Genomic DNA, 25,869 nt, shown 5'->3' on the forward strand with positions numbered 1-25,869 from the left:
TCTGCTGAGGATGTAAAGGCATGCGTTACTATGTATTACTATGTTGGTTGAATGCCGCGAGAAATGTCTGAGAGGCAAGGAGGGAGCAGAGAGGAAGAGGGGAAGGGGGTTGTGATGCTGTTGCAAACACGATGCTAGATGGCTCGGAGCGTTAGCATAGCATTCGTATTCTCGCTAGCATTAGCATTTAGTGTGGTGAGCATCATGTTAAATGCTCGGGAAACTTTTTACATACAGTTCTTGGTGTTCAGGTGGGTACAATTAATTGAAAATAATGGACTGTTTTCCTGTTCAGTATGCATTATCATCACCAAGTTGGTGTTGTCCTTGTAGATGCTACAATATAATAAGAATTTGTTTTTGATTTTTATTACCAAAAATAGTAACTTGCCCTAAACTATGGAGCCAAAATTGAAAATAAATGAATAAATAAATAAATGAATGAATAAATAAATATAAAGAGAATATATAAATATATAAATAAATAAATGAATAGGTAAATAAATGAACGAATAAATAAATATAAAGAGAAATAAATATATAAATAAATAAAAATATAACGGTATACTTTGTCATTGACATTTACTTTTGGTCATTAACAACCACAAACAGAAAAAACAATGACAATTGTATTTTTTGCCTTTGTGTTTTCTGTTTGGCATTCACATTGTCATTGTCATTTGTCGATCGCCTTTCCTCTTCGGGAATGTAAATGGCAAATGCGCAGAGTAACAGTCTGTCAATCAAATGACGTTGGGAGGGGCTTTCCAACCAGGAATAGTAGTCGATAACTGATTATTCCTGGTTTAACTTTCCGCACATGCGCCGTACGGCTACCCAAGCGCGACCACGGCTGTTTTGTGTGACTGCACTACGCCACTTCCTCCAATGTCGTCATGATTATAAACGCGAAGATTCGGACATAGAAAATAATTATTCTTTGAATGGTCTGGCATGTGTGTCGAATAATATATTTTATAATATATTTTTTTACCGGTCTAGAAAAAAGTATTTCTATCGTTGAATCTATCACGTAAAAAGTCTATCCATATCCATATCTATCCAGTCTATCCTATCCATAAAAAACACACGTGCAACTCGATAACCGATGTCACTTTCCTTCAGGTAAACTAGGAATAATCAGTTATCGACTACTATTCCTGGTTGGAAAGCCCCGCCCAACGTCATTTGATTGACAGACCGTTTCTCTGCGCATTTGCCATTTACATTCCCGAAGAGGAAAGGCGATCGACAAATGACAATGACAATGTGAAAGCCAAACAGAACAGGCAAAGGCAAAAAATACAATTGTTATTGTTTTTTCCGTTTGTGGTGCTCAATGACAGAAAGTAAAAGTCAATGGATTATATATTTATTTTTCTTTATATTTATTTATTCGTTCATTTATTTACCTATTCATTTATTTACTTATATATTTATATATTTATTTCTCTTTATATTTATTTATTCATTCATTTATTTATTTATTCATTTATTTTTAATTTTGGCACTCCTGTGACTCCATACTAAACCTTCCTTGAATGATATATCCATAAACCTTGTGTGAGTTTTTTTTTTTTTTTTTTTTTTTTTTTTTTAAACAACACATCTAGAGCAAAGAGGAAACCTTTTATGATTATGTCAAAAAGAGGAAACTAACATGAGGGCCACTGGATCAAATTGTGAACTGTGATTCTGTGTTATGGAAGATAAAAGGGGAAGAAGGAGGAGGAAGAAAAAAAAGCTGGAGCTTAATAATGGCAGAGGAACAATTGTTTGTTTTTTGGGGGGTTTTGTGTTCTGGTGTGTTTTTTTATTGTATTGTTTTTGATGGTGTAAATTATTTGTTAGAAAATCAATGAAAACAGTGGGGAAAAAAGAGGAAAGAGATTCAAGCCTAACCTAAATATTGAAAAATATATCTATATATACAGTGCTGGCCAAAAGTATTGCACCCTTGCAATTCTATTAGACAATGCTCAATTTCTCCCTATAAATGATTGCAATTACAAATGCTTTGGTCTTAATATATTCATTTATTTTGCTTGCAAAATAAAAAAAAACACACACACACACAAAAGAGAATTGGGGGGGGGGGGGGGGGGGGGTCCAAAAATGGGGCGGACAAAAGTATTAACACCCTTTGAAAAACCAAATGATTCTTCCCTAATTTGTGTAATTAACAGCACCTTTTACTTACCTGTGGCACATAACAGATGATGGCAATAACTAAATCACACTTGCAGCCAGTTAAAATGGATTAAAGTTTACTCAGCCTTTGCCCTGTGTCCTTGTGTGTACCACATTGAGCATGGAGAAAAGAAAGTGGACCAAAGAACTGTCTGAGGACTTGAGAAGCAAAATTGTGAGGAAGCAAGGGCAATCTCAAGGCTACAGGTCCATCTCCAAAGACCTGAACGTTCCTGTGTCTACCGGGTGCAGTGTCATCAAAAAGTGTAAAGCCCATGGCACTGTGGCTAACCTCCCAATATGTGGACAGAAAAGAAAAATTGACTAGAGATTTGAACGAAAGATTGTGCAGAGGGGTGATGAAGAACCTCGACTAACATCCAAACAATGTTAAAGGTGTCCTGCCGTCCGAGGGTACAACAGTGTCAAACCGTACTATCCGTCAAAAGTGGAATGAAAAGGGATTCTATTGTAGGATACCCAGGAAGACCCCACTTCTGACCCAGAGACATAAAAAAGCCAGGCTGGAGTTTGCCAAAACTTACCTGAGAAAGCCAAAAACGTTTTGGAAGAATGTTCTCTGGTCAGATGAGACAAAAGTAGAGCTTTTCGGGAAATGGCATCGACAGAGTTTACTGTACAGAAAAAAAACTAGGCCTTCAAAGAAAAGAACACGGTCCCCACAGTCAAACATGGTGGAGGTTCCCTGATGTTTTGGGGTTGCTTTGCTACCTCTGGCACCGGACTGCTTGACCGTGTGCATGGCATTATGAAGTCTGAAGACTACCAACAAATTTTGCAGCATAATGGAGGGCCCAGTGAGAGAAAACTGGATCTCCCTCAGACATCATGGATCTTCCAGCAGGACAATGACCCAAAACACTCTTCAAAAAGCACTAGAAAATGATTTGAGAGAAAGCACTGGAGACTTCTAAAGTGGCCAGCAATGAGTCCAGACCTGAATCCCATAGAACACCTGTGGAGAGATCTGAAAATGGCAGTTTCCAGCAGAGCATTGTAAGAAACTCATTGGTGGATACCGGAAGTGGTTGTTCGCAGTTATTTTGTCTAAAGGTTGTGCTACCAAGTATTAGGCTGAGCGTGCCAATACTTGTGTCCGGCCCATTTTTGAAGTTTTGTGTAAAATGATAATAATTTATTTTTTATTATTATTTTTTTTTTTAATTCTCTTTTGTTTTTTCATTACAAGCAAAATAAATACAGATATTGCTACCAAAGCATTTGTAATTGCAATCATTTTCTGGGAGAAATTGAGTATTATCTGACAGAATTATAGGGGTGCCAATACTTTTGGCCAGAACTCTATTAGGAGTGTCACGGTACACACAAGCCACGGTTCAGTACATCAGGAAAAAGGCTTTTTTTCCCCACAGCATTTGAAAGTTAACGTTTGGATAGCATTACACTATTATATACTGTAGGTGATTTTTTTTAAAATGTTAAAAGGGTGACCTATGTTTTTTGGAATGAAAAAGATAGCTCCGTTCAATTCAATCAGTTACTATAAACATATTTGATGTGAAAGAAGTTATAGAATGGATCATGTAATAACTGAAGAACATGAAAAGTAATGTCAGTTACTTTGCCGAGAAACTAATTACACTTACGGTGAGGTAACTGAGTCAACTCAATTACTTTTTGAATGAAGTAATTTGTAACTGTAATAAACTACTTTTTTAAAGTAAGATTAACAACACCGCTAACTTAATACTTTTGGGGGAAGTAAAACAAGCTTAGAGTACTCGGTACTTTTTATTGATGGACAAATCTAATTTACACAGGATAAAAACATTTAGATACACAGAAATCAAAGACCTCCCTTTCATTAAATGTGACTATAAGGAAAGGCAACGTGGATTTATAATTACCATACATCAAACAATTTTGAGCATAATATTTTGCATTAACTGTATTGTCCATATTCTGTAATAATTCTCCCAATGATGACACAATTGCATAGGTAAGTCCTCACTATGATTTTAGTGACATTAATAAAGATCATCGTGTCGTGAGGATTCAATCTTACGACAGTAATCTGGTCTCCTCCATTCAATGCAGATGTTGAATTTGTGGCAAGTGGCTACGTAGGCAGCCAGTGCCACACACTGGTTGTTCACATACTCCACATCTTGGACCCAAACCTCACAGAAAGTGCTTGGAGAGACCTTGAAAAATAAAACATACATGTTTGCAAATTGGTTATCGTGTGCTTTCATACATAGAACATAAAACATCCAGCAGGTCAGTTCGCCACTGACTTTAAGGATGTGAAAACTTACAAAGGCATGGCATGGAAAAAAGGCTGGTTTTTGTAGCATGACCAAGCACCGGGAGCAGTCACTGGTGGAGCAGTTGAAGTCTCTGCGCCGACTGTAACTGACATAGCTGGTGGTATTGGGAACCTGCCAGCTGTCGATGAAGAGCGATGCAGCCTCATTCCTTCCCACAGTGGTACCATTGGCCAAAGTCAGGTCATTTGTTGGGTCTCCATCACAAAAACCTTAAGGATACGAGCGAATAGGGTGTGTATACGAATGCAGAAACACATTATTACAATGTCGACACTCACACTTCTGTTTTGTTTACTAATAGTGACAAAAAATTTAATAATTGATGAAAGAGACTTGGAAGTATTGATTGGTTTAGTATTATTAAGACTGTCTTTAACAAGTACAGAATTAAAATTGTTTAGTTTTCCTGTTTAATTGATCACATTTATGGCTATCTTTAGATTAGAGGTCTAAAATTTGGCTATTCCACATGACTATTATCAAATTCCACTGAAAAATCAAAGTAACAAATATTATTTTTATCACCTAATTGGGGAGGAGTGTAAGATAAATTTGGTTTCATAAATGACTTACTGTAAAATCAGCTGGATTGGGGCTTTTAGTCTTATTTCTGTTTCAAAATTTAGAGATCAAGCCAATGCATTCTTACTGATGCTCAAATGTAGCCAAAAATGCGCTACCCTAAAAAGATTACTTGAAATTGCATGTTCATCACTAATTTGGTTGTCTAGGATTTTGTTAACAGTCCATAATCAAAATTAAATAACATTTGATGATTTTTGAAAAAAAATAATCTTTTAGCTTCGAGTTTGACCATTTAGGCAAGTTCATACCACAGAGGCCAATGGTGGGTAGGGTCTTGCCAGAGCTGGGGCTGTCACTGTCGATTACCATCATTCCAGTGCTGTGATACCACTGCAGCTTGAGACCAGTCGGGCTTCGGATCAGATACATGTTGCCCGTGTCGTAGACCTCAAACCCAAACTTTTTAAAACGAGGCTTGGCGTACCGAGAGTTGACATAGAGCTGCGGGGAAAGTTTGCATTTGCTAATGTTAATTATTTATTGATTTCAGACTGGAACCTTCCTGTCCTCATGTGTGAGTTACTATTGTTTAAGTAAACCAAAAATGTTTTTCCTACCCTCCTTTGTAGCCTGTCGATGATGATGTGGTTGGAATTGTGAGTGATGTTGAGTGCCACCAGACATAGGTTGGTAAAATTCCACAGAAGCTTTAAAAATGACAATAATATCAAAATGTGACTTACATTATAGAAACAGGAAAAATATTCTTAAACTACACAGCAGCTCACTGGTGACTGTGATCCAACAGGGCACTCCTGAACCAGAACACTGACTGTCTCGTTGGGTAGCTGAGTCACTATAAAGGAGGCAGCCTTGTAGATGGCAACACTGTTTCCATCAAATGTGATCACATTCAAGTCTGGAAACATAGAGCAGCGACCTGGAATAGAAACAATGAAATAGTGACATAATGATCTCATGAATATAAGGAAGTGTCTGAAAACATCTGAAAACATAGTACAGTTATGATATGCTTGTTTAGTATTAGATTATTTAAAAATCAATTATTTTACTGTTTCTCTTACATGGACAGTCCCACTGGGGGCAGCATTTGTCACCATTGACCAATATGGCAAAGCCAAGCAAACCACAGTTCAACGGTTGAGAGAAGGGGCAGTTTAGGGATTTATTGAACAAGATGAGCTGATTGTTGACACAGATGAACTTGGTGCACTCATCAACAATCTCCACATATGGAGGCTGGTTTAGATACAAACAGAGCATAGAAACACGTTGAGCAATTTTTTTTCAACAACTGTAAAAAGAATGTAGTTCTATTTTGAAATGTTCATTTTTGATTGTTGTTCTTGGCAATTAGATCTAAAACGATGCTATAATACCATAAAGATACACTGAAAATTCAAGACTATCATTAAGAAAGCATATAACATCAAGTGAACCCACCGTGCATGCCTTTGTGAATGATACATTCATGGAGGTGATGCTATCTGATGTAGGACTTGTTTTTTCTACTGGTGCAAAAGGTGTTGTCAAACCAAGACTCGTGTGATTCATCCTTTGCGGTACAGATGTTTGAACCGTTCTGGTCACGGGAATGGAAGTCATACCGGAAGTAACAGCACCAGGTTTTGGAGTCCTAACGGTTATATTAGGTGCTGGAGACGTCACTGGTTGGGAAGTCTTTGGTGCCACCACTGACTCTGTGGTTGTCAGGTGGGAGAATGGTATGGTTCTTTCAGGCATTGGAGGTCGGGTCATTGAGGATGTGGCTGCACGTGTTGTCTGAGTCTTTGGTGTGCTTGCCGTTGTCAATGGTTCTTCTGATGTGGATATACTTGGAGATGAAACGCCTAATACAATGGTTTTGCCTGGTTGTGGTGTGACAGTAGTTGAGAGGTTTGCTTGAGTAGTTTCTGCCGCGGGTTTTATTGGCAAAGTAACCCCAGATACTACTGGCCTCTTGGTTGATTCGCTTTCAGGTGTAACTCGTGTTGTCACTGGAATGCTCTGTGTTGGCCTTATCGAGGTCACCAGTGTGATTCCAGTTTTAGTTGTGTCAACAGATGTAAGTCTTATAGTTGACACAAGCTGTGTGGTGACCTCGTCCGGTGAACTTATTTTTATTGATGTTGAATGAGAAGTAGCTGTTTGAGGTAGAGAGATAGGTCGAAACGACGTGGTTGTTGCGCCTGTAGGTTCCATTACACTAGCCGGTGGATGTGTTGTCACTGTGATTGGTTGTACAGTAACTTGTTTTGTTGTTACAATGGCAAGTCTTGTCGGTCCTGTAGTGAGAGAAATGTCAGGAACATCGGGTCGAAGAGGGCGCTCTGGTGTTACTATCTTGGTCGTAACCTCTGCAGTAGACATCCTGTGAGATGAAGTTGTAGCAGGTGTGGTCGTGTTAGTGGCTGCTGTAGCGGATGTGATGACTGCACTTGATACTGGAATTTGAGGTATATCAGTTGTTTTAGTCAAACTGACCACAAGTGGAGCAGTTTGAGAGGTACGCTTAGGTGTTGTCTTTGTCGTGGGAATGTACAAAGGGCTAGACGAGGTAAGGAAATGGGGGTAAGACCATGGTCGGGATGTCTGTGTGGTGGAGATTGGTGATTGTGTGGGAACAACAGTTTTTCTGGGGCTCACGGATCCTACAGTTGATATTGCTGATAAAATAGAAGTGGTGGCGATAGTGCTGGCTACAGCTACCTTTGGAGGTCTTGAGGTCTTTGGCTTAGTGGAAGTAGACCCAAAAATTATGGCTGTGAGCTTAGAGGGTGGCTGAGAAGTCATTTTGGGCAAAGTAGATTTAGGTATGGTCGCTAGCTTTGCTGTTGGTTGCTGGTCTGAAGCAACAGAGGTAGCAGTCGGCACTGTCGTAGGCAGAGCGACCTGGACTGGCGTTGATGTTGGCATTTTAGGAGCAGATGAGGATGTCAAAAGTACCTTCCCAGTGGTAAGTTCAAAAATTGGAAGAGTCGTTGTCTTTGGTCTAATGTAGTGCATTGTGGTGCTAGTTTTATAGGGTTTAACTCGAGTGACAGTGTCTGTGGTCTTTGATGAACTGATTGTTGTCATAGATATGGTTGCTGTTTTCACAGGAGGTTGGGTAAATCTTGAGGAAGTTGTGGAAAAGGCTGTATTTGGAAAACTGGTAGAGATGGTTGACATTGGGTACATTGGAGGAGTTTTCCCTGCTGTCAAAGTTTTTGTACTCCTCGATCCTGTGAATGTAGTGTCAGTAGATCTGGGTACAGTGATCTGTTGTGTCACTGTTGATCTTTCTGTAGGCAACGGAGTATGAGAAGTGGTTCCTAGCAAGTCCACTGAATGTCTAGCCCCTGTGGACCGCTCCGTGGCTAGCGGAGAAGTGGCGGTTGACCTCCCTGTAGCGCTTGTTACTGTTATTTTGGGAGGGGCTTTTGAGGTGAGGAGAGTCTGGAGGGAGTCAGTGGGCCTGGTGGAGGAACTTAGCCAGAAGAGAGAAGTAATTTCAAAAGGATGACTGCTCAGTCTGAATGTGCTGGATTCAAAAGGGCTGATGATAGCTGTAGTGCTATGCTCCTCAGTCACTTTCAGAGTTGACAGAGTTTTAACCACATCAGGCCTTACACTGGGGGATGATTTTGAAAGAGGTGCTGCTGTTCTGGAAGATTCTAGTAGTAAAGTAGACGATGGGACAGTTGGTTGAGTTGACACATCAGTAATCAGTGGTCTAGCGGAGAAAGATGTGGACATGTTCACAGGATGAGCAATAGTGGTGAAATTGGTGATAGTAGTCAACTGAGAAGTGGGGGATGGGCCAATTGTTCTGTTGAGTGAGACCGTGGTTTTTGTGGAAGACACAGTCCCAGAGCTTGGCAGGGCACTCGTTGGAATTATGGGCATAATAACTGGCGCTTTAATACCTAAACCAAAAACCATGAAGAGCATTTTACAGGAGGATAGAGGATAACTGTAATCACAGACTTAGATTTATCATTGATAGTTCCAGATAATTTCAGAGTGGGATAAAGGTGTATAAATTAAATTGTGAATACACAGAGTATGACAACTTTATTTAGCAATGGTTTCACAATTAAGGATCATTACAATAACAATAATAATTATTATTATTATTATTATTTCAATAATGATTAAGGATTGTACTCACAGTCTTCCACGTAGACACAACGACGAGTGACTTCATCCAGGACCATGTGTGGGGGGCAGACAGGAAGGCAGCCCTCCACTCTGCACACATCAATACAGTACATTATAGAAGTATACTGTTTCTAATATATACATTATATAATCTTTTACAGAACACCAGTCAAAAGTTCACTTTCAAGCCTATTTTTGGTGGTATTTTCCACTTAAAGTGTAATGTACAGTGGGGCAAATAAGTATTTAGTCAACCACCAATTGTGCAAGTTCTCCTACTTGAAAAGATAGAGAGGCCTGTAATTGTCAACATGGGTAAACGTCAACCATGAGACAGAATGTGGGGAAAAAAGCAGAAAACTATATTGTTTGATTTTTAAAGATTTTATTTCCAAATTAGAGTGGAAAATAAGTATTTGGTCACCTACAAACAAGTAAGATTTCTGGCTGTCAAAGAGGTCTAACTTCTTCTAACGAGTTCTAGCGAGGCTCCACTCGTTACCTGTATTAATGGCACCTGTTTTAACTCATTATCGGTACAAAAGACACCTGTCCACAATCTCAGTCAGTCACACTCCAAACTCCATTATGGCCAAGACCAAAGAGCTGTCGAAGGACACCAGAGACAAAATTGTAGACCTGCACCAGGCTGGGAAGACTGAATCTGCAATAGGTAAAACGCTTGGTGTAAAGAAATCAACTGTGGGAGCAATTATTAGAAAATGGTAGACATACAAGACCACTGATAATCTCCCTCGATCTGGGGCTCCATGCAAGATCTCACCCGTGGCGTCAAAATGATAAAAAGAACGGTGGGCAAAAATCCCAGAACTACACGGGGGGGCCTAGTGAATGACCTACAGTGAGCTGGGAACACAGTAACACAGGCTATCAGTAACACAATGCGGCGCCAGGGACTCAAATCCTGCACTGCCAGACGTGTCCCCCTGCTGAAGAAAGTACACGTCCAGACCTGTCTGCGGTTCGCTAGAGAGCATTTGATGATCCAGAAGAGGACTGGGAGAATGTGTTATGGTCAGATGAAACCAAACTAGAACTTCTTGGTAGAAACACAGGTCCTCGTGTTTGGAGGAGAAAGAATACTGAATTGCATCCGAAGAACACCATACCCACTGTGAAGCATGGAGGTGGAAACATCATGCTTTGGGGCTGTTTTTCTGCAAAGGGACCAGGACGACTGATCTGTGTAAAGGAAAGAATGAATGTGGCCATGTATCGAGAGATTTTGAGTGAAAATCTCCTTCCATCAGCAGGGGCATTGAAGATGAGACGTGGCTGGGTCTTTCAGCATGACAATGATCCCAAACACACAGCCAGGGCAACAATGGAGTGGCTTCGTGAGAAGCATTTCAAGGTCCTAGAGTGGCCTAGCCAGTCTCCAGATGTCAACCCCATTGAAAATCTGTGGAGGGAGTTGAATGTCCGTGTTGCCCAATGACAGCCCCAAAACATCACTGCTCTAGAGGAGATCTGCATGGAGGAATGGGCCAAAATACCAGCAACAGTGTGTGAAAAGCTTGTGAAGAGTTACAGAAAACGTTTGGCCTCCGTTATTGCCAACAAAGGGTACATAACAAAGTGTTGAGATGAACTTTTGGTATTGACCAAATACTTATTTTCCACCATGATCTGCAAATAAATTCTTTAAAAATCAAACAATGTGATTTTCTGTTTTTTTTTTTCCCCACGTTCTGTCTCTCATGGTTGAGGTTTACCCATGTTGACAATTACAGGCCTCTCTAATATTTTCAAGCGGGAGAACTTGCACAATTAGTGGTTGACTAAATACTGATTTGCCCCACTGTAGTTGTCAGCTCATTCCCTCTGCCAAGAGGAATAATCAGGGTGCTCAATGCTCATGATGTAATGCGTGAATTATGAAATTTCATGCAATATAGCATGAGCAATGTAATTCAATTATATTGAAAATTTCTTAATTTATCCTCGTGTTTTCTTTTGCACTAAAGATTAGGGTCACAGCTGAGCTGGATGTTATACCAGTTTACTAAGCAAAAGGCAGACTAAAACCTAGGTCACCAGCTATAAGCAGGCCATATAACATATAGACAATCAAGCCTTCACAATCACATTCACAGCTTTGGACAAGTGTTAATGAACTAAAATGCATGTTTTTAGGATGTGGTGCCAGAAGGAAAGTACCCCATTTTACTTCCTGGTAGGCTGCTGCACAATATGGGCAATCTTGCACCTGATTGTACTTTGCGGCTGGCCGACATAAAATACCAATAAAAGCAAGTGCTGTGTGAGAAGGCAGATATGCAGCAGCAGATATGTTGTTCACCATTCCACCATGCTGCCATCTTCGGTTATAGCAGGGGTCGGGAACCTTTTTGACCGGGAGAGCTAAAACACCCAATGAATTTTAAAAAGTATCTGAACTTTTTGGAATTTCTCACATTTCAGCATAAAATCACCATCAAATGTGATCTGATCTTTGTGAAAATCACTCAGATGCAAAAACTGTCTGCTTTAACTGAAACCATCCAAACATTTATAAGTTTTTCATATTTAAATGAGGATAATATGCAAACAATGAGAGAAGGGGGAAAAATAAGTAAGTGAACCCTCTGCCTAAGGAGACTTAAAGAGCAATTGAAGCCAATTTTTACCAAACAATTCAAGTCAGGTGTGTGCCCAATCACTGATGAGTGGTTTAAAGCTGGCCTGCCCACTATAAAAAACACACCTAGTATGAATTGTCGTGATGAGAAGCATTGTCTGATGTGGATCATTGCTCGATCAAAAGAGCTGTCTGAAGACCTGCGATCAAGGATTGTTGATTTGTATAAAGCTGGGAAAGGATACAAAACCATTTCTAAAAGTCTGGATGTTCATCAATCGACAATCAGAGAAGTTGTCTACAAATGGAGAGAATTTGGCACTGTTGCTTCTCTCCCAAGGAGAGGCCGTCCACCAAATATCACGGCAAGAGTTCACCGCAGAATACTCAGAGAGGTAAAAAAGAACCCTAGAGTGTCTGCTAAAGACTTACAGGAATCACTGGCAGAGTCCAATATCTCTATGCACACACCAACTATGTAAAATTATGGCCAAGAATGGTGTTCATGGAAGTACTCCATGGAGGAAGCCACTGGTGTCTATAAAAACATTGTTGCTCATTTAATGTTCGCAAAAAGGCACTTGGACACTCCACAGAAGTTTAGCAGAAATATTTTGTGGACTGATGAAACCAAAGTTGAATTGTTTGGGAGTAACACACAACATCATGTTTGGAGGAATAATGGAACAGCTGACCATCAGCAACACCTCATCCCCACCGTGAAGCATGGTGGAGGGAGCATCATGATTTGGGGCTGTTTTGCTTCCTCAGGGCTGGACAACATGTAATCATTAATGGATGAATGAATTAAAACGTTTATCAGGATGTTTTGCAGGAAAACCTGAGGATGGATGCTGCAACAAGTCAATAATCCAAAACACAGAAGTAAATCATTTCAGAATGGTTTCAGAAGAATAAAATACACATTTTGGAGTGGCCAAGTCAAAGTCCAGTCTTGAACCCCATTGAGATGCTGGGGCATGACCTAAAGACAGCGATTCATGCCAGACATCCCAGGAATCTGACTGAACTACAGCAGTTTTGTAGAGAAGAATGGGCCAAGATTAGTCCTGATCAATGTGCCAGACTGATCTGCAGCTACAGGAAACGTCTGGTTGAAGTTATTGCTGCCAAAGCGGGAGGGGGACCACAAAATATTAAATGTGATGGTTCACTTACTTATCTTTCCCCCTTCTGTCATTGTTTGCATACTATCCTCATTACAATATGAAAACCTATAACATACAGCAGACACTGTTTTTTTCATCTGTGTGATTTTGACAAAGATCAGATCACATTTGATGGTGATTTTATGCAATAATGTGAGAAATTCCAATTGGTTCAGATACTTTTCATACCACTGAATAATTTCTAACAATATATTCTATTGCCAGCTTGTCAAGAGTCTGTTTTATGAGCAGTTTTTTTTTTTTTTTTTTTTTTTGTGAAAGCATTTGAGCGCATCACGCAAGAGTGAGGTCAAGCTCTGTTTTTATGAGCGGTCGCCTAAGTGTGATTGAAATACATTTTGAGAAAACGACAATAAAAGCCTTACATCATTACTTGGGATATTACAATCATTACTTGGGATTTTACAATCGCTGTTTATTAGCGCCCTCACCACTTGGGAAAGACATCTAAAAGAAACATGGTGAGGTGCTGCGTACATTTGCTGAAACAACCAGGGGGGGTTCTGCTTAACAGTGGCCAAGACAGCTGGAGCCTCTCAGGGCAGCCGTTTCGTGAGTTTCGCTGTCCTGGAAGTGGTGACATTTTGACAATGGAAAAAGTCATGAAAGTTAAACCGATCGCGCATCTGTATGACTTGGGGTACCATGCAGTTCAGTCTTGTTTAATTTTTCCCCACACATTTTTTATATACTCCTGTTCGCTCAGCACTGAGTTGGGAGGGGCCAGGCCCGCGACTGGCCGAGCAGAGACTTGCGAGCTCTGTTACTGCCCATCTCCGTGCAATCCGCAACGGCAGGACCACCAATTGACACTGAATTAAAGCATATTATTGCAACGTAATATTGAAGTGTCCAAGATCAATGTGTGAATGAAAAATCAGCTCATCACAGCTTGTTCATGTCAAGCGAGCGGCCGGTCCCACAATTAAGATTACGGGTTAGCCGGATATTGCTCGCGAGACATAGGTTCCCGACCCCTGGGATATAAGAACAAAAAAATATTCCTTTTCTGATTGTCAGGGTTGCTAAATGAGAAGTAAAAAGTCTCACTGCGGAATTGCCACACAGGCTTCTGCTGATGGGTCGCTGCAGGTTTTGAAACAAGGACTGATACAGGAGTCATATCTCCATTGGCACTGTGGATGAGGAGGGGCATCCTGGCTCGTCCCTAATGTAAAGTGCAACACATTTACTGTTGGGTTATTGGGGGTGGAAAACAAGGCACAAACACGATTACACACACAAACCGAGATGGATTGGAGGCTGCCATATCACGAATGACAAAACTTCTTTTAAGCTTGTATTTGTGTTTGGGGAAAGGGTGCAGACTTAAATGGTTTTAGCATGTCTAGAGGAGAGATAGTGATTAAAATGGCAGAAGGATGATGAGGATGGTGATTCCAGGCGAGTGAGCCTGAGCAAAGATGGAAAGATGTAGCAGCAAACAAATGTTAGTAATAGAAAGGAGGGTGCAGAAAATACCATAGGCCTGGATGGAAAAGGGTGATGGCCAACGGGACTCCTACTAGAGAGTCACAATTAAAGAAGTAAATGTATGTTGCTAATAGGAGAAAAGAGGCATCCAAATAAAACCTAAAATTTAAATTTAAAAAAAAAAAAAAAAACTTTAAAATTTAGAAGCTACAACATTGACAAGCATGATGCACTTGAATAAAAAACTGTACTATGATGCTGTAATGTTATTACTGTTGTCCCCTTTTGTGAGCGAGAGTTAGTCCATTACAAGAAGACAAATGCTGCTCTGTTTTTAGCTGCAGTGACTAAAAAGCCAAAAGTGTTGACCTTTAACCCCAAAGAGGACCAATGACACTAGTTAAACCCAGTGTCAAACACTCATGAACAGCTGAGAGAAGCTTAAAAACCCAACGAGAGAAATGATCACACCACCTGTCTTAGAGCAACTGCAACATTAGGTTGACCTTCATTTCTGTCATTTCATAAATTTACTAATTGAGATGCATACAGTGTTTACAAAATAAGAAAAAAATCTATCATAGTTGAATTTCACCACTGTTGTCACTTGCACAGTGACCTTACCTATGCAAATCTTATTTACTTTAGTTAGTGAGTAATACCTGAGAGTCTGAAAAGAGTGGCCTTGCGGAAGCTGTCGGTGTGACGATATTTGAGCAGGTGAAGTCGAGGGTGGGTGGCATGTAAGAAGAATCTAGGCTTTGCCTGGGACTCCAGAGAGTCAAAGCCTGAGACCCAAGTGTCCCGGTGGAGCACAAAGGTGGCTCGATCCCATAAGGCCTCACTTTCCTCCCACTTGGCCAGTTTCACCTGCCCACTAAGGCTTACATACAAGAAGTGATTTGGTCGGTGTGCTGCCTCAAAAGATACCCGTGATGTGTCTAGGGGACAAAAAAAAAAAAAATAGTCCTCTATGGTCAATACATTTTCTTAGCCACTATGTAACCTTATATACTAATTTTCTGGGACATTTAGTGACAAAAAATATGCATCTAAACAATGAAGTGTAAGATCAATTATAAGAACAATACAGCTAATTTATAATGGAAAAATTAGAGAAGATTCAAAACGCGAATATGCTTGTTGTAAAAACTAAGAAAGAAAACCAAAGTCTAAGTTTTTGCAGTGAACTGCTGATCCTGAATTTTATTGACTAGTCGTAAAACTGAACCCTGCAGAGATTATAAGAGAAACACACCATGTGGTCGTGCTCTGCTCAGGCCTGGTGTCATCATAAAGTGTGAGAGGGTCCCAGTTGTGTCACTGGTGTTTTCTTGCTTCACAAACACTGATCCGCTGGACCTGTTAGCAGCGAGCACTAGCGTCGGATATTTGAAGGGGACCAATCTAAAGGGGCCTTTCCCAAGCACTGCAGAAAACAAGTTATTGTTGTAAGTTATTCAAAAGAAATTGACTTCACTTTGTAAACAACCATTTACAGTTGTGTTAAAAAATATTCAACCCTGAGGTGTGGCAAGTCTGACATTGGTTTTAATCTCTTGCACAAAACAGTAATGACTTAAGTGGAACATAGACAACTGGAATTGTGGATTTTAGGAGTCTTAATTTTGATCTGACTAGATGAATGTCATACGACAACACGAAGCTGCAGTGAGGGTTCAGTAATTTTGAACACAACTGTGAGTGTCAAATGTATTACCTACATCAAGCACAGACACTAAAGGATTGCAGTACTCAAGTTTGAATTACCATGTTCAAGAAATGTGGATGGATGAAATAGAATTTAATCACTGTGTAGCAATGACAAATTGCTCTATTATCAGTGAAGATGAATTGGAGGAAAGAAGTAGAGAGCATTACCCTTTGTCGTGTACTCTTGAGTTTGCAATATAGAGAGTATCAACCTTCTAGGTCATAGGGAGGAGTAACGCTCACAATTTAAAAACATTATTCACCTAAACTAGTCAAGATCTTTTGGTTTTCAAAGCACATAGTGTTAGTTAATTTCTACTAGACACACAAATAACAGCATTTTACAGTTGGAACAACACAAAGTGAAGGAGCTGTGATACCTTTGTTGTAGAATTCACAATCGTATGCTGCACAGAGAAGTAGAGAAACAGTATTAACACAAATATTAACCTTTTCGGGGACAGAGGTCCCTACAATGGACAGCTATTCAAAAATATACTGTTAAATACAAATACTAAATACTATTTTTGGTAATTGATATAAATTTATTTTTTATTTTTTTTACAGCTAATACCTTTAACCCTTTATAGACAAGTTTCCAAGGGACTTCCGTTTTACTTCCTTATGTCTGCCAGCAACTTCCGTTTTAGAATTTTTCCATTCAAAACAACAGTGGAACTGGAGTAACATTACTCATCAAAATCCCTTAAAAAACACAATTTGGAAATACCGCATCCATCTGCCATCATCACGACAGGGGAGGACAACAAGCGCGTGCCACCACAAAGACCGGGTGTTTTTGTAGCCATGTTGCCACTGTGTTATGGAAGGTATATTCTTCCTATCCCTGCATTGTCATGTGTCCGGTGCTCAAAATACCAAAGCTAAAAATTTTTTGCATGAAACGACTTGTTGCCTTTGATACTGTTATTACGATGATGATTGTAATTATGATGATTTTCAGTATTATTTGCAATAATTACAGTATCTCCTTCTAGCCTGTTACTAATCAGTACGTGTAGATGGCACAATTATGTCAACGCATAAATGCAAGTGTTACTAGTTTTTCGTTCGTTTGTTTACAGGTGGAAAACGCTGTTAGGCAAGGGAAATTAATGTGCTTCACAGCAACACTTACTGTACGTTGATGGACATACAGTATATCAAGACTACGTGCGTTCTACCCAGGAGCGGCCGAGAGGCTGGGGCTGGAGATGGTGGGTCACCTCGCAGCCAACTGTCAGCTCGATCCTGAGATCCAACTACGAGCTTTTTAAATGCAGCAAATTTAAGATCGCTCCGGAGCTCTGCTGTCTGATATCACATTCACACTATGCTATTTTTCCAATAATTTTATAAATTGTGATTTATTGACCTGTTTTGCACATGCACCAATCGTTTTAAATAAAACAAGAAATGGAATCATATTGTCTAAATGCTTTATTGCGATCAATATCTGCGAAAAAGAATTACATACTATTTTTGTTTATATGTACAATACATACCTTGTAGTATTTCCTTGTAACAACAAAATCCGTGTCAGCCCTTCTGCATTCGCCAAATGTAATTAAATTTGTAATTTCACCTCATTTTGGTCACTCAAGTGGCCGGCGTATCAATCTATACCTCATGTCAACACAGGCTGACAGGTTGTTATAATTTTGTCCACGAATGATAAGAACAATCATACAATCTCATCTACGTCGTACTGAATCCATTTTTGGAGATTCCGAGAGTTCCTCTGCTTTAATTTTGCAGTTTTAACTTTGTCAACACACTGCTTACTTCAACCATAATTCATGTTGTTTTTTCTGAACCGGAAGTTCGAGGCAGATATTGTCCAAGATGGCGCCGCCCATATTTCGCTCATGAAACTTGTCTATAGTGCAAATGACTATTTTTAATCATTTTAAAAAATAAATAAATATCAGCAACGTTCATCATATATTTTTTCAATTAATCGTCATTGTTATTTTTATATACAGACAAGACTGGCTGCAAATCCTAATCTTTCAGTGCGATTGACGGCGCGAGACGTCCAATTCATTATGACTGTGAGGGGCGAATGAACGAACATTCTTTTTCCGCTCCCAGTCTAAATGGATTGGACATCTCGAGCTGTTAATGGCAGCCAATGAGTTAAATGAGTGCCCTGTAAGGGTTTTTTAAAAAATCATTATTTGAGCATGAAATGATTAAAAGAGAGTTTATTTTAAAGCGATACCTTGTTCTGGATAAACACATGCAACATTTATGTTACATTTTAACTCACGGCACAAAGATGGGGAGCGCCAGTCGATAGGAATCCCATCGTGACAGCATCGTTGGGCGTATGCTCCCACACTAGTGCAGAAACATTCACAGTCTCCTCCCTGATTGCAGCCACACGTGTCTGCCAGGCAGTTCATATAGAACCAGGTAACATCCACCTGAATGCAAAATTTTAGAAAAAAAACGAAGTGTTCTATTCAAAGGCGATTGTGACATCTTGGTGCTAAGGGACTATGTTGAATTGAACTGAGGTGTTTAAATTCAGCAAAAGTAGTGCTTTGTAACTGTTTAAATTTAAACATTCCACTACTTACCACAGGATGACAGGCCTGAAAGACCTCACTTAGCAGGACAGCACACTGCTGCTTGGCAAACAGCTCTCTGAGTGGACTCAGAGTGCATGGGTGTCTCATATCCGGACCGTTCACACACTGAACACCAAGCAACATTTTTTAGTGAAGTCAGTGACATTCAACGTGGAAACATACTAACTAGTTGTAAATGGAATATGAGCATAGTACTTAGCAGTATATTAAGAGAGACAATTTCTTCAAAAATTTATCATATATAAAATACCCTCGATGTTGTCCAACTGTTTCCAAACTCTTGGGGTGTTGTCGCGTCGATGTTTTCAGGCGTGCGCATCTCATTTACAGTCTTCATGTCAAAGTTTCCACACAGACCACTCAGCTTCCCCTGAACATTTCAACATAATCATCTTAACTGAACAGCAGTTTTGATTTAGGCACTCTGAATTTAGATTAAAAAGGTAAAACTAAACAGTATTTTCTTTTGGGGGGTGGGGTTTAGTTTTTTTCCATGTTTACCACCAAAATCGTAAATACGGATAAAATACTGCATGCAAAACTGGACAACAGTCCTTTTTAACATGTAAACTAAAATTATTCATTTAGTCAGTTATTGTAAATTTAGCAGACACCTAAGAACAATAACTAAAAGCCTTTTGGTCTAAATTTGCAATTAAATATTGTCTTTCTAGCATGTGTGCCAATAAGAGGCTTTGACAACAAAATGAAACTCCAACAAAAGTCAGTCAAGTAGCTATGACACATTTTTGTTACCATTACTGCTGATCACATAGTACACTATAAAACTTCGCTTCAAACTTTGCGCCCTACCCATCGCAGATTGTTTTTCAATTTAAAAAATAATAATAAAGCCGATCGTGTCGTCTGACTCTCGCTCCGTCCACCCTCTCCCTGCTCTTTGTTCATCAGGCAGTGCACGTGCACTGGAGTTGCATATTAAACTTAACGGTGATTGTCAGATGTTTGTATTTCATCTTGCAGGAGTCACTAATTTCAAAAGCGTCGCATGCATCAATCACCGTTTAACTTGTTAAAAATTTGCTGTGGCAACTCATTGTGTGCAAGTCAGTAGCTTGAGCGGATTTGAGTAGACTCACTCATTGAAGCATTTAATAAAGCCAAGCATTTTTCTATTATTTTATTCTTGTTTGAAAATAATTAGGTGGGACAGTAACATGTTTAAAACGTATCATTTGAAGTGCTTGAAAAACATTTATTAATATGTAAATATATATATATCTTACAGTATATATATATATATATATATATATATATATATATATATATATATATATATTAGGACTGTCAAAATTATCGCGTTAATGAACGGTAATTATTTTTTTGACGCAATTAACACACACATGCCCCGCTCAAACAGATTAAAATGACAGCACAGTGAAAGGTGTACTTGTTGTGTTTTTCGGAGTTTTGCCGCCCTCTGCTGGTGCTTGGGTGTGACTGTACCCATGAGCATTGTGTAAGTAATTATTGACATCAACAATGGCGGGCTACTAGTTTATTTTTTTGATTGAAAATTTTGCAAATTTTAATCAAACGAAAACATGAAGAGGGGTTTTAATATAAAATTTCTATAACTTGTACTAACATTTATCTTTTAAGTACTACAAGTCTTTCTATCCATGGATCGCTTTAACAGAATGTTAATAATGGTAATGCCATCTTGTTGATTTATTGTTATAATAAAGAAATACAGTACTTATGTACTGTATGTATATATCCATCTTGTGTCTTATCTTTCCATTCCAACAATAATTTACAGAAAAATATGGCATATTTTATAGATGGTTTGAATTGCGATTAATTACGATTAATTAATTTTTAAGCTGTAATTGACTCGATTAAAAATTGTAATCGTTTGACACCCTATATATATATATATACTGGACTGTCTCAGGAAATTAGAATACACAATATTCTAATTTTTTGAGACAGTCCTGTGTATATATACAGGACTGTCTCAGGAAATTAGAATACACAATATTCTAATTTCCTGAGACAGTCAGGAAATTAGAATACACAATATTCTAATTTCCTGAGACAGTCAGGAAATTAGAATATTGTGTATTCTAATTTCCTGAGACAGTCCTGTATATATACACAGGACTGTCTCAAAAAATTAGAATATTGTGTATTCTAATTTCCTGAGACAGTCCAGTATATATATATATATATACACTTTTTTAAATTATACTTTGGGGGGGGGGCGAAAAAACGTCTTTTATGTATCTCTTTCCAATGCTAAATCTGCACAAATACATTGAACACACACGAAACAAACAAAAACAAGTTTTTCACTTATCATGGCGAGTTCTGGTCTCCCTTAGCAGTGAAAAACGAGGGATCACTGAAAATATTAATAATAATAACAATGCATTTTATTTTAAAGCGCCTTTCTGAACACCCAAGCTCACCATACAAGAAAACAGGTAAAAGTCTACATACGTATATTAAGACATATCAAAAGCCAAATCAGGTAACAGTAAATTAAAAACAAACAGTATGGAGCAGAATAGAGGTCAAGCTGGGTATGATCATTTGAATAGATGTGTTTTGAGTCTGGATTTGTAGAGTGTGAGAAAAGTTATGTATATCGGGACCTGGAGGGCAGAGTTCCTAAACGCTCTGGAACCATAGGTGACAAGATGGGCACATGGGACAGAGAGATGGAGGATGGAAGAGCAGCTGAGTGGTCGAGGAAGAGTGTTAGTGAGAAGGATGTTGGATAGACAGGATGGAGCGAGTCCCTGAAGAGCTCTAAAAGTGATGAAGAGGATCTTATAGTTGATTCGTTGTATGACCGGTATCCAATGGAGTTGGTGAGGATGGAGGTGTTGTGGTGTGTGGTTGGCGTTCTTGTAATGAGGCAAGCTGCTGAGTTTTGGACAGTGGATGTTGTGCATTAATCAAAACAATAGCAACCAACAGCATCACTGGTCTGAACAGAAAAAAATATACACTATTAAAAGTCATCTGAAAAAAATTAGGTCACCCCATTAAATATTCAGTTCTTTATTAAGAAATGTTCACATATAAATGTCTGATCATGTTTTTCTTTATCTCTGGGAAAGAAAGTGATTTAATTTCAAACAAAACTAACAAAAATTGTCATCAAATCAAATATATCAACAAGAATGCATATTTTAACTGAGGAAAAAATTAGGACACCCTACTACCACCTAATGGCTAGTGTTACCCCTTTAGCTCAAATAACTTCAGTGAGACACTTTTTGTAGCCACCTACCAATCTTTGACATCCATCTGAAAATGTTTGCCCCACTCCTCAACGCAGAATACTTTCAACAGTGAGATGTTTGAGGGGTTTCTTGCATGTACAGCCCGTTTCAAGTCACCCCACAGCATCTCAACGGGATTAAGAACTGGGCTTTGACTCGACCATTCCAGGACTCTCTTCCTTTTCAACCAGTCCTTGGTGGATTTACTGGTATGCTTTGGGTCATTGTCATGTTGCAGGGTCCAGTTTCGCTTCAGCTTTATTTTTTTCACAGATGATCCCACATGTTCCTCAAGCACCCTCTGATACACAATAGAATCCATGGTGGATTCTATTATGGTGAGCTGGCCAGGTCCTGCTGTAGCAAAGCATCCCCAAACATGACACTTCCACCTCCATGCTTCACAGTCGGTTTTAGGTTATTTTCCTGGAATGCTGTATCGGGTTCACGCAAGGGGGAAAGTGGTTAGAATTTCTTGCCGGAACTCCCCAACGTGAAGGTCGCCATGGAGCCAAAAATGTTATTTGTTTGGGGGGTTTTTTTGTTTTTTTGGGTGGGGGGGACTACTGAAATGCAAAGATAACTGTTAGCTATAACAGCTATAACCCCAACCTTCATCTCCTAATTTTTATTTTCCCTCATTTCCTCACATACTAAATGTCAAATCTCATTTTTAACTACTTAAGAACATAGAATGTATATTAAAATTGAACATAATGCAAACATTTACTTTTTTTTGTGTTTTTCATAATAAAGATAAAAGTAACATACATTCAGAAAAATACCGTATTGGCAGTATGTCAGCCAATTGAATAGATAAATAAGTCCAGGCATTTTGATTTGTTGCGTGCATTCGCACATTGACGTGACTCGTAATCGTCAGACTCAGATAACTGCAGCAGCTGGTGGAACCTCCATGCCGTCCGTGGAATAAAATAAATAATAAATATTGGTGGAAACTGATTACACTACACAAGCACTTTATTATGCTTGTTGTTAACACTTGTGTATGTAAATCTGATGTTGATAGATTGTTTTCTCCTTGGAGATTAAATGCATGTGTGGCAGCTTTGTATTTTTTTTTTTACATAGCGTTTTGACAGTTGCGGTCATATTTTCGGAATCAAAGCACCGTATACCGGAACAGCGTTCCAGCACTGAACCTTATACCAGAACTGCGTTCCGGTCGTGAATCTTATACCTGAACTGCATTCCTGACCGTTCCCACCAACTTTCATCCCTGGGTTTACGCCAAACATGTCCTCTGTTCTGGTGTCCAAATAACTGAATTTTAGATTAATCTGTCCAAAGAACATTATTCCAGAAGTCCTGATCTTTGTCTACATTCACTCTGACAAACTTCAGTTTGGCCTTCATGTTTTTCTTAGAGAGCAAAGGTTTCCTCCTTGCATACTTCACATGAAGTTAAACTTGTGAAGTCTCATTCTGATTGTAGAGGCATGCACTTTCACATCAACAGTAGCAAGAGCCTGCTGTAGGTCCCGTGATGACATTTTAGGGTTTTTGGAGAATTGTTTTAGCATCTTGCGGTCTACTCTTGGGGTGCACTTGCTTGAACGGCCAGACGGCATGTTGGCAATTGTTTTGAATGTCCTCCACTTGTAGACTATTTTCCGGACAGTGGGATGGCTGATTTTATATTCTTTTGAGAATTTTTGAAATCCCATACCAGTCTCATAAGCGTCTACAATCTTCTTTCAGAAGGCCCCAGACAGCTCTTTTGATCTCACCATGGTGTTTTATCTCACTTGAACAGTCAGTCACTGTTGAAAGTATTCTGCGTTGAGGAATGGGGCAAACTTTCTTCTGAACCATGTCAAAGACTGGCAGATGGCTACAAAAAGTGTCTCGCTGAAGTTATTTCAGCTAAAGGGGGTAACACTAGCTATTAGGTGGTAGGGTGTCCCAACTTTCCCTCATTTAGAAAATGCATTTTTGTTGATAAATTTGGTTTAATGAGTAAAACTATGTTATTTTTTGTTGTTTACCTGCAATAAAACACTTTCTTTTCCAGAGATAAATAAAAACAAGATCAGACATTGATATGTGAACAGTTCTTTAAAAAGAACTGAATATTTAATGGGGTGTCCTAATTTTTTCACATTACGGTGTGTGCTGTAGTCATGTTAAAATTCACACTGTTTTCTGTAGCCTCACTTCCCCTGAAAGCATAACCATAAGTGAAGTGACACATACCTGCCAATGAGGTCCAACCTGGATATGGATGGTGGTTTTACGGTCCCACAGAATGGTGACGTCCTCCTCTGGGAAATGAATTACAGTGAAGTAGCCAGCAGGCCAGATGAGCATCCTGTGATTCCCGCTCATGACACTTGTTCGGTTCTACAACGCATATAGTATAGTATTACACATTCAATTGCAGTCTGAGCCATACTTTGCACACACAAAAATAAAAAATGAAAAGAAAACGTGTTCATGTCATTGTATTTCACTCTAATGAATGAATTGAAGATGAATTGACTTTCTCAGTTGTGTTCGGTTCATTTTGAACATGCTAATGTAGTCAATGTACTTGTGGTTGCTTGCCCTAAAATGTATTTGCAAAACAAGAATATGTGACTTACAGGCTTTCCAGTGTCATCATCAAAAGCTATGAAGGATCTTCCTATGTTAATCATCAGTGATTTCCTACAGATTATGCCATTGTCAAAACAGTCAATGTTCTTCGCAGTAACACTGAGATTCACATCAGCACTGCTCTGTACAGGAGAAAAGAAAATACATAATTTTAAATTTACATTTAAAAATTGTACAAATAGGAAAAAAGGTAGGTTTTTTAAAAGGTAATTTAATAGCTGTTAATTGTAACTAGATTTTGAATATTTTGTAAACCCAAAAAACAGTTTGTTTCATAGCTAAGATTCTAAAAACATAATTGACTAGGGGCAAAAATAAGTTTTAGTACCTTTACAAGATAAACTTGACAACCACCAATGTAGTCAAATAGTAGGCCATCAAAAGTTCGGTAATGACGATCTCCGTATGTTGTGCACATGGAAGGACATGGACGAAACACACACTGGAATGTCCCATGCTGACAAACACTACAAAAAGAGCAAGGTTTCAGCATCAACTTCTTGTCAATGCACCGCAAAGACATTTTGTTCCCATCCTTTGTATGTTGTCCATAGCTGAATAAAAGAAGTGAATAATCAAATGGCTGAATCACCATTCATTGCAGTGTTAGGCTGTCATCATCATGTTCAAACTGAATTACAAATGGGAAGAATTGGGCAGAAAGAGCGAGATCACAGAGAGGGTTTTCTTTCGCCACTGATGGACAGCAGAAAGAGTCAAAGAGTCAGACAAGGTCTCACTTTGTTTCCCAGCATTTTTCCTCTGATAATACAATTATGATATCAGGTGGACATTTGCACTGTTATACAATATTTAATCGGATAGCAACTGATTTTAGGTCAACTAAAATTTAGTAAGGCTCTTTATTTCAAAATTTGCAATATATTCCGATGGATGAAGAATCAGTGAAATAAATAAGTGAAATCTGGGCAAACATTTGAAAAAACAGAAAGTTCCATTTTATTCCAGAAGAGAACGGATAGTCAAAACAGTGTACAGACATACCATTGATGGCAGGGGGAAGACACCTTGTCCCCAGGGTAGTACTCTTTTCCTTTCCATAGACAGGGGCAGGCCTCAGGCTCAAAACACTCATCTCCATGTTTCAGGAGCCTGACATCAAAAGAATTCGGTAGAAAAAGACAGTTAAGATTCCAGCTTGATGACTGTAAATGACACTATTACCCCTAATTAAGACAAAAACTTTGTCAAGAAAGAAGAGGTCACCCTGGAGAAATTCCACACTAGCTTAAAAAAAAAAAAGAA

The 25,869-nt window shown here is 39.0% G+C and overlaps 1 protein-coding gene across 4 annotated transcripts in view; it reads right to left on the reverse strand.

The window, feature by feature from the left end:
- The window catches only part of otog (otogelin), a 97,607-nt gene that overhangs the window by 24,156 nt on the left and 47,582 nt on the right, over positions 1–25,869 (reverse strand). For all 4 annotated transcript variants that reach the window (XM_057851630.1, XM_057851623.1, XM_057851637.1 and 1 more), the window contains exons 24-42: positions 25,609–25,716; positions 24,932–25,070; positions 24,591–24,725; positions 24,202–24,348; positions 18,978–19,097; positions 18,716–18,832; positions 18,403–18,559; positions 16,511–16,537; positions 15,676–15,846; positions 15,080–15,358; positions 14,034–14,151; positions 9,202–9,281; positions 6,492–8,956; positions 6,113–6,287; positions 5,816–5,967; positions 5,645–5,734; positions 5,336–5,528; positions 4,491–4,711; positions 4,238–4,376 (exon numbers count right to left, since the gene is read on the reverse strand). In XM_057851630.1, the coding sequence (XP_057707613.1) occupies positions 4,238–4,376; positions 4,491–4,711; positions 5,336–5,528; positions 5,645–5,734; positions 5,816–5,967; positions 6,113–6,287; positions 6,492–8,956; positions 9,202–9,281; positions 14,034–14,151; positions 15,080–15,358; positions 15,676–15,846; positions 16,511–16,537; positions 18,403–18,559; positions 18,716–18,832; positions 18,978–19,097; positions 24,202–24,348; positions 24,591–24,725; positions 24,932–25,070; positions 25,609–25,716 (5,033 nt within the window). The remainder of the gene's footprint in view (positions 1–4,237; positions 4,377–4,490; positions 4,712–5,335; positions 5,529–5,644; positions 5,735–5,815; positions 5,968–6,112; positions 6,288–6,491; positions 8,957–9,201; positions 9,282–14,033; positions 14,152–15,079; positions 15,359–15,675; positions 15,847–16,510; positions 16,538–18,402; positions 18,560–18,715; positions 18,833–18,977; positions 19,098–24,201; positions 24,349–24,590; positions 24,726–24,931; positions 25,071–25,608; positions 25,717–25,869) is intronic.

Source organism: Corythoichthys intestinalis, chromosome 1 (genome assembly GCF_030265065.1).
Source record: "Corythoichthys intestinalis isolate RoL2023-P3 chromosome 1, ASM3026506v1, whole genome shotgun sequence".
Lineage (NCBI taxonomy): Eukaryota > Metazoa > Chordata > Actinopteri > Syngnathiformes > Syngnathidae > Corythoichthys > Corythoichthys intestinalis.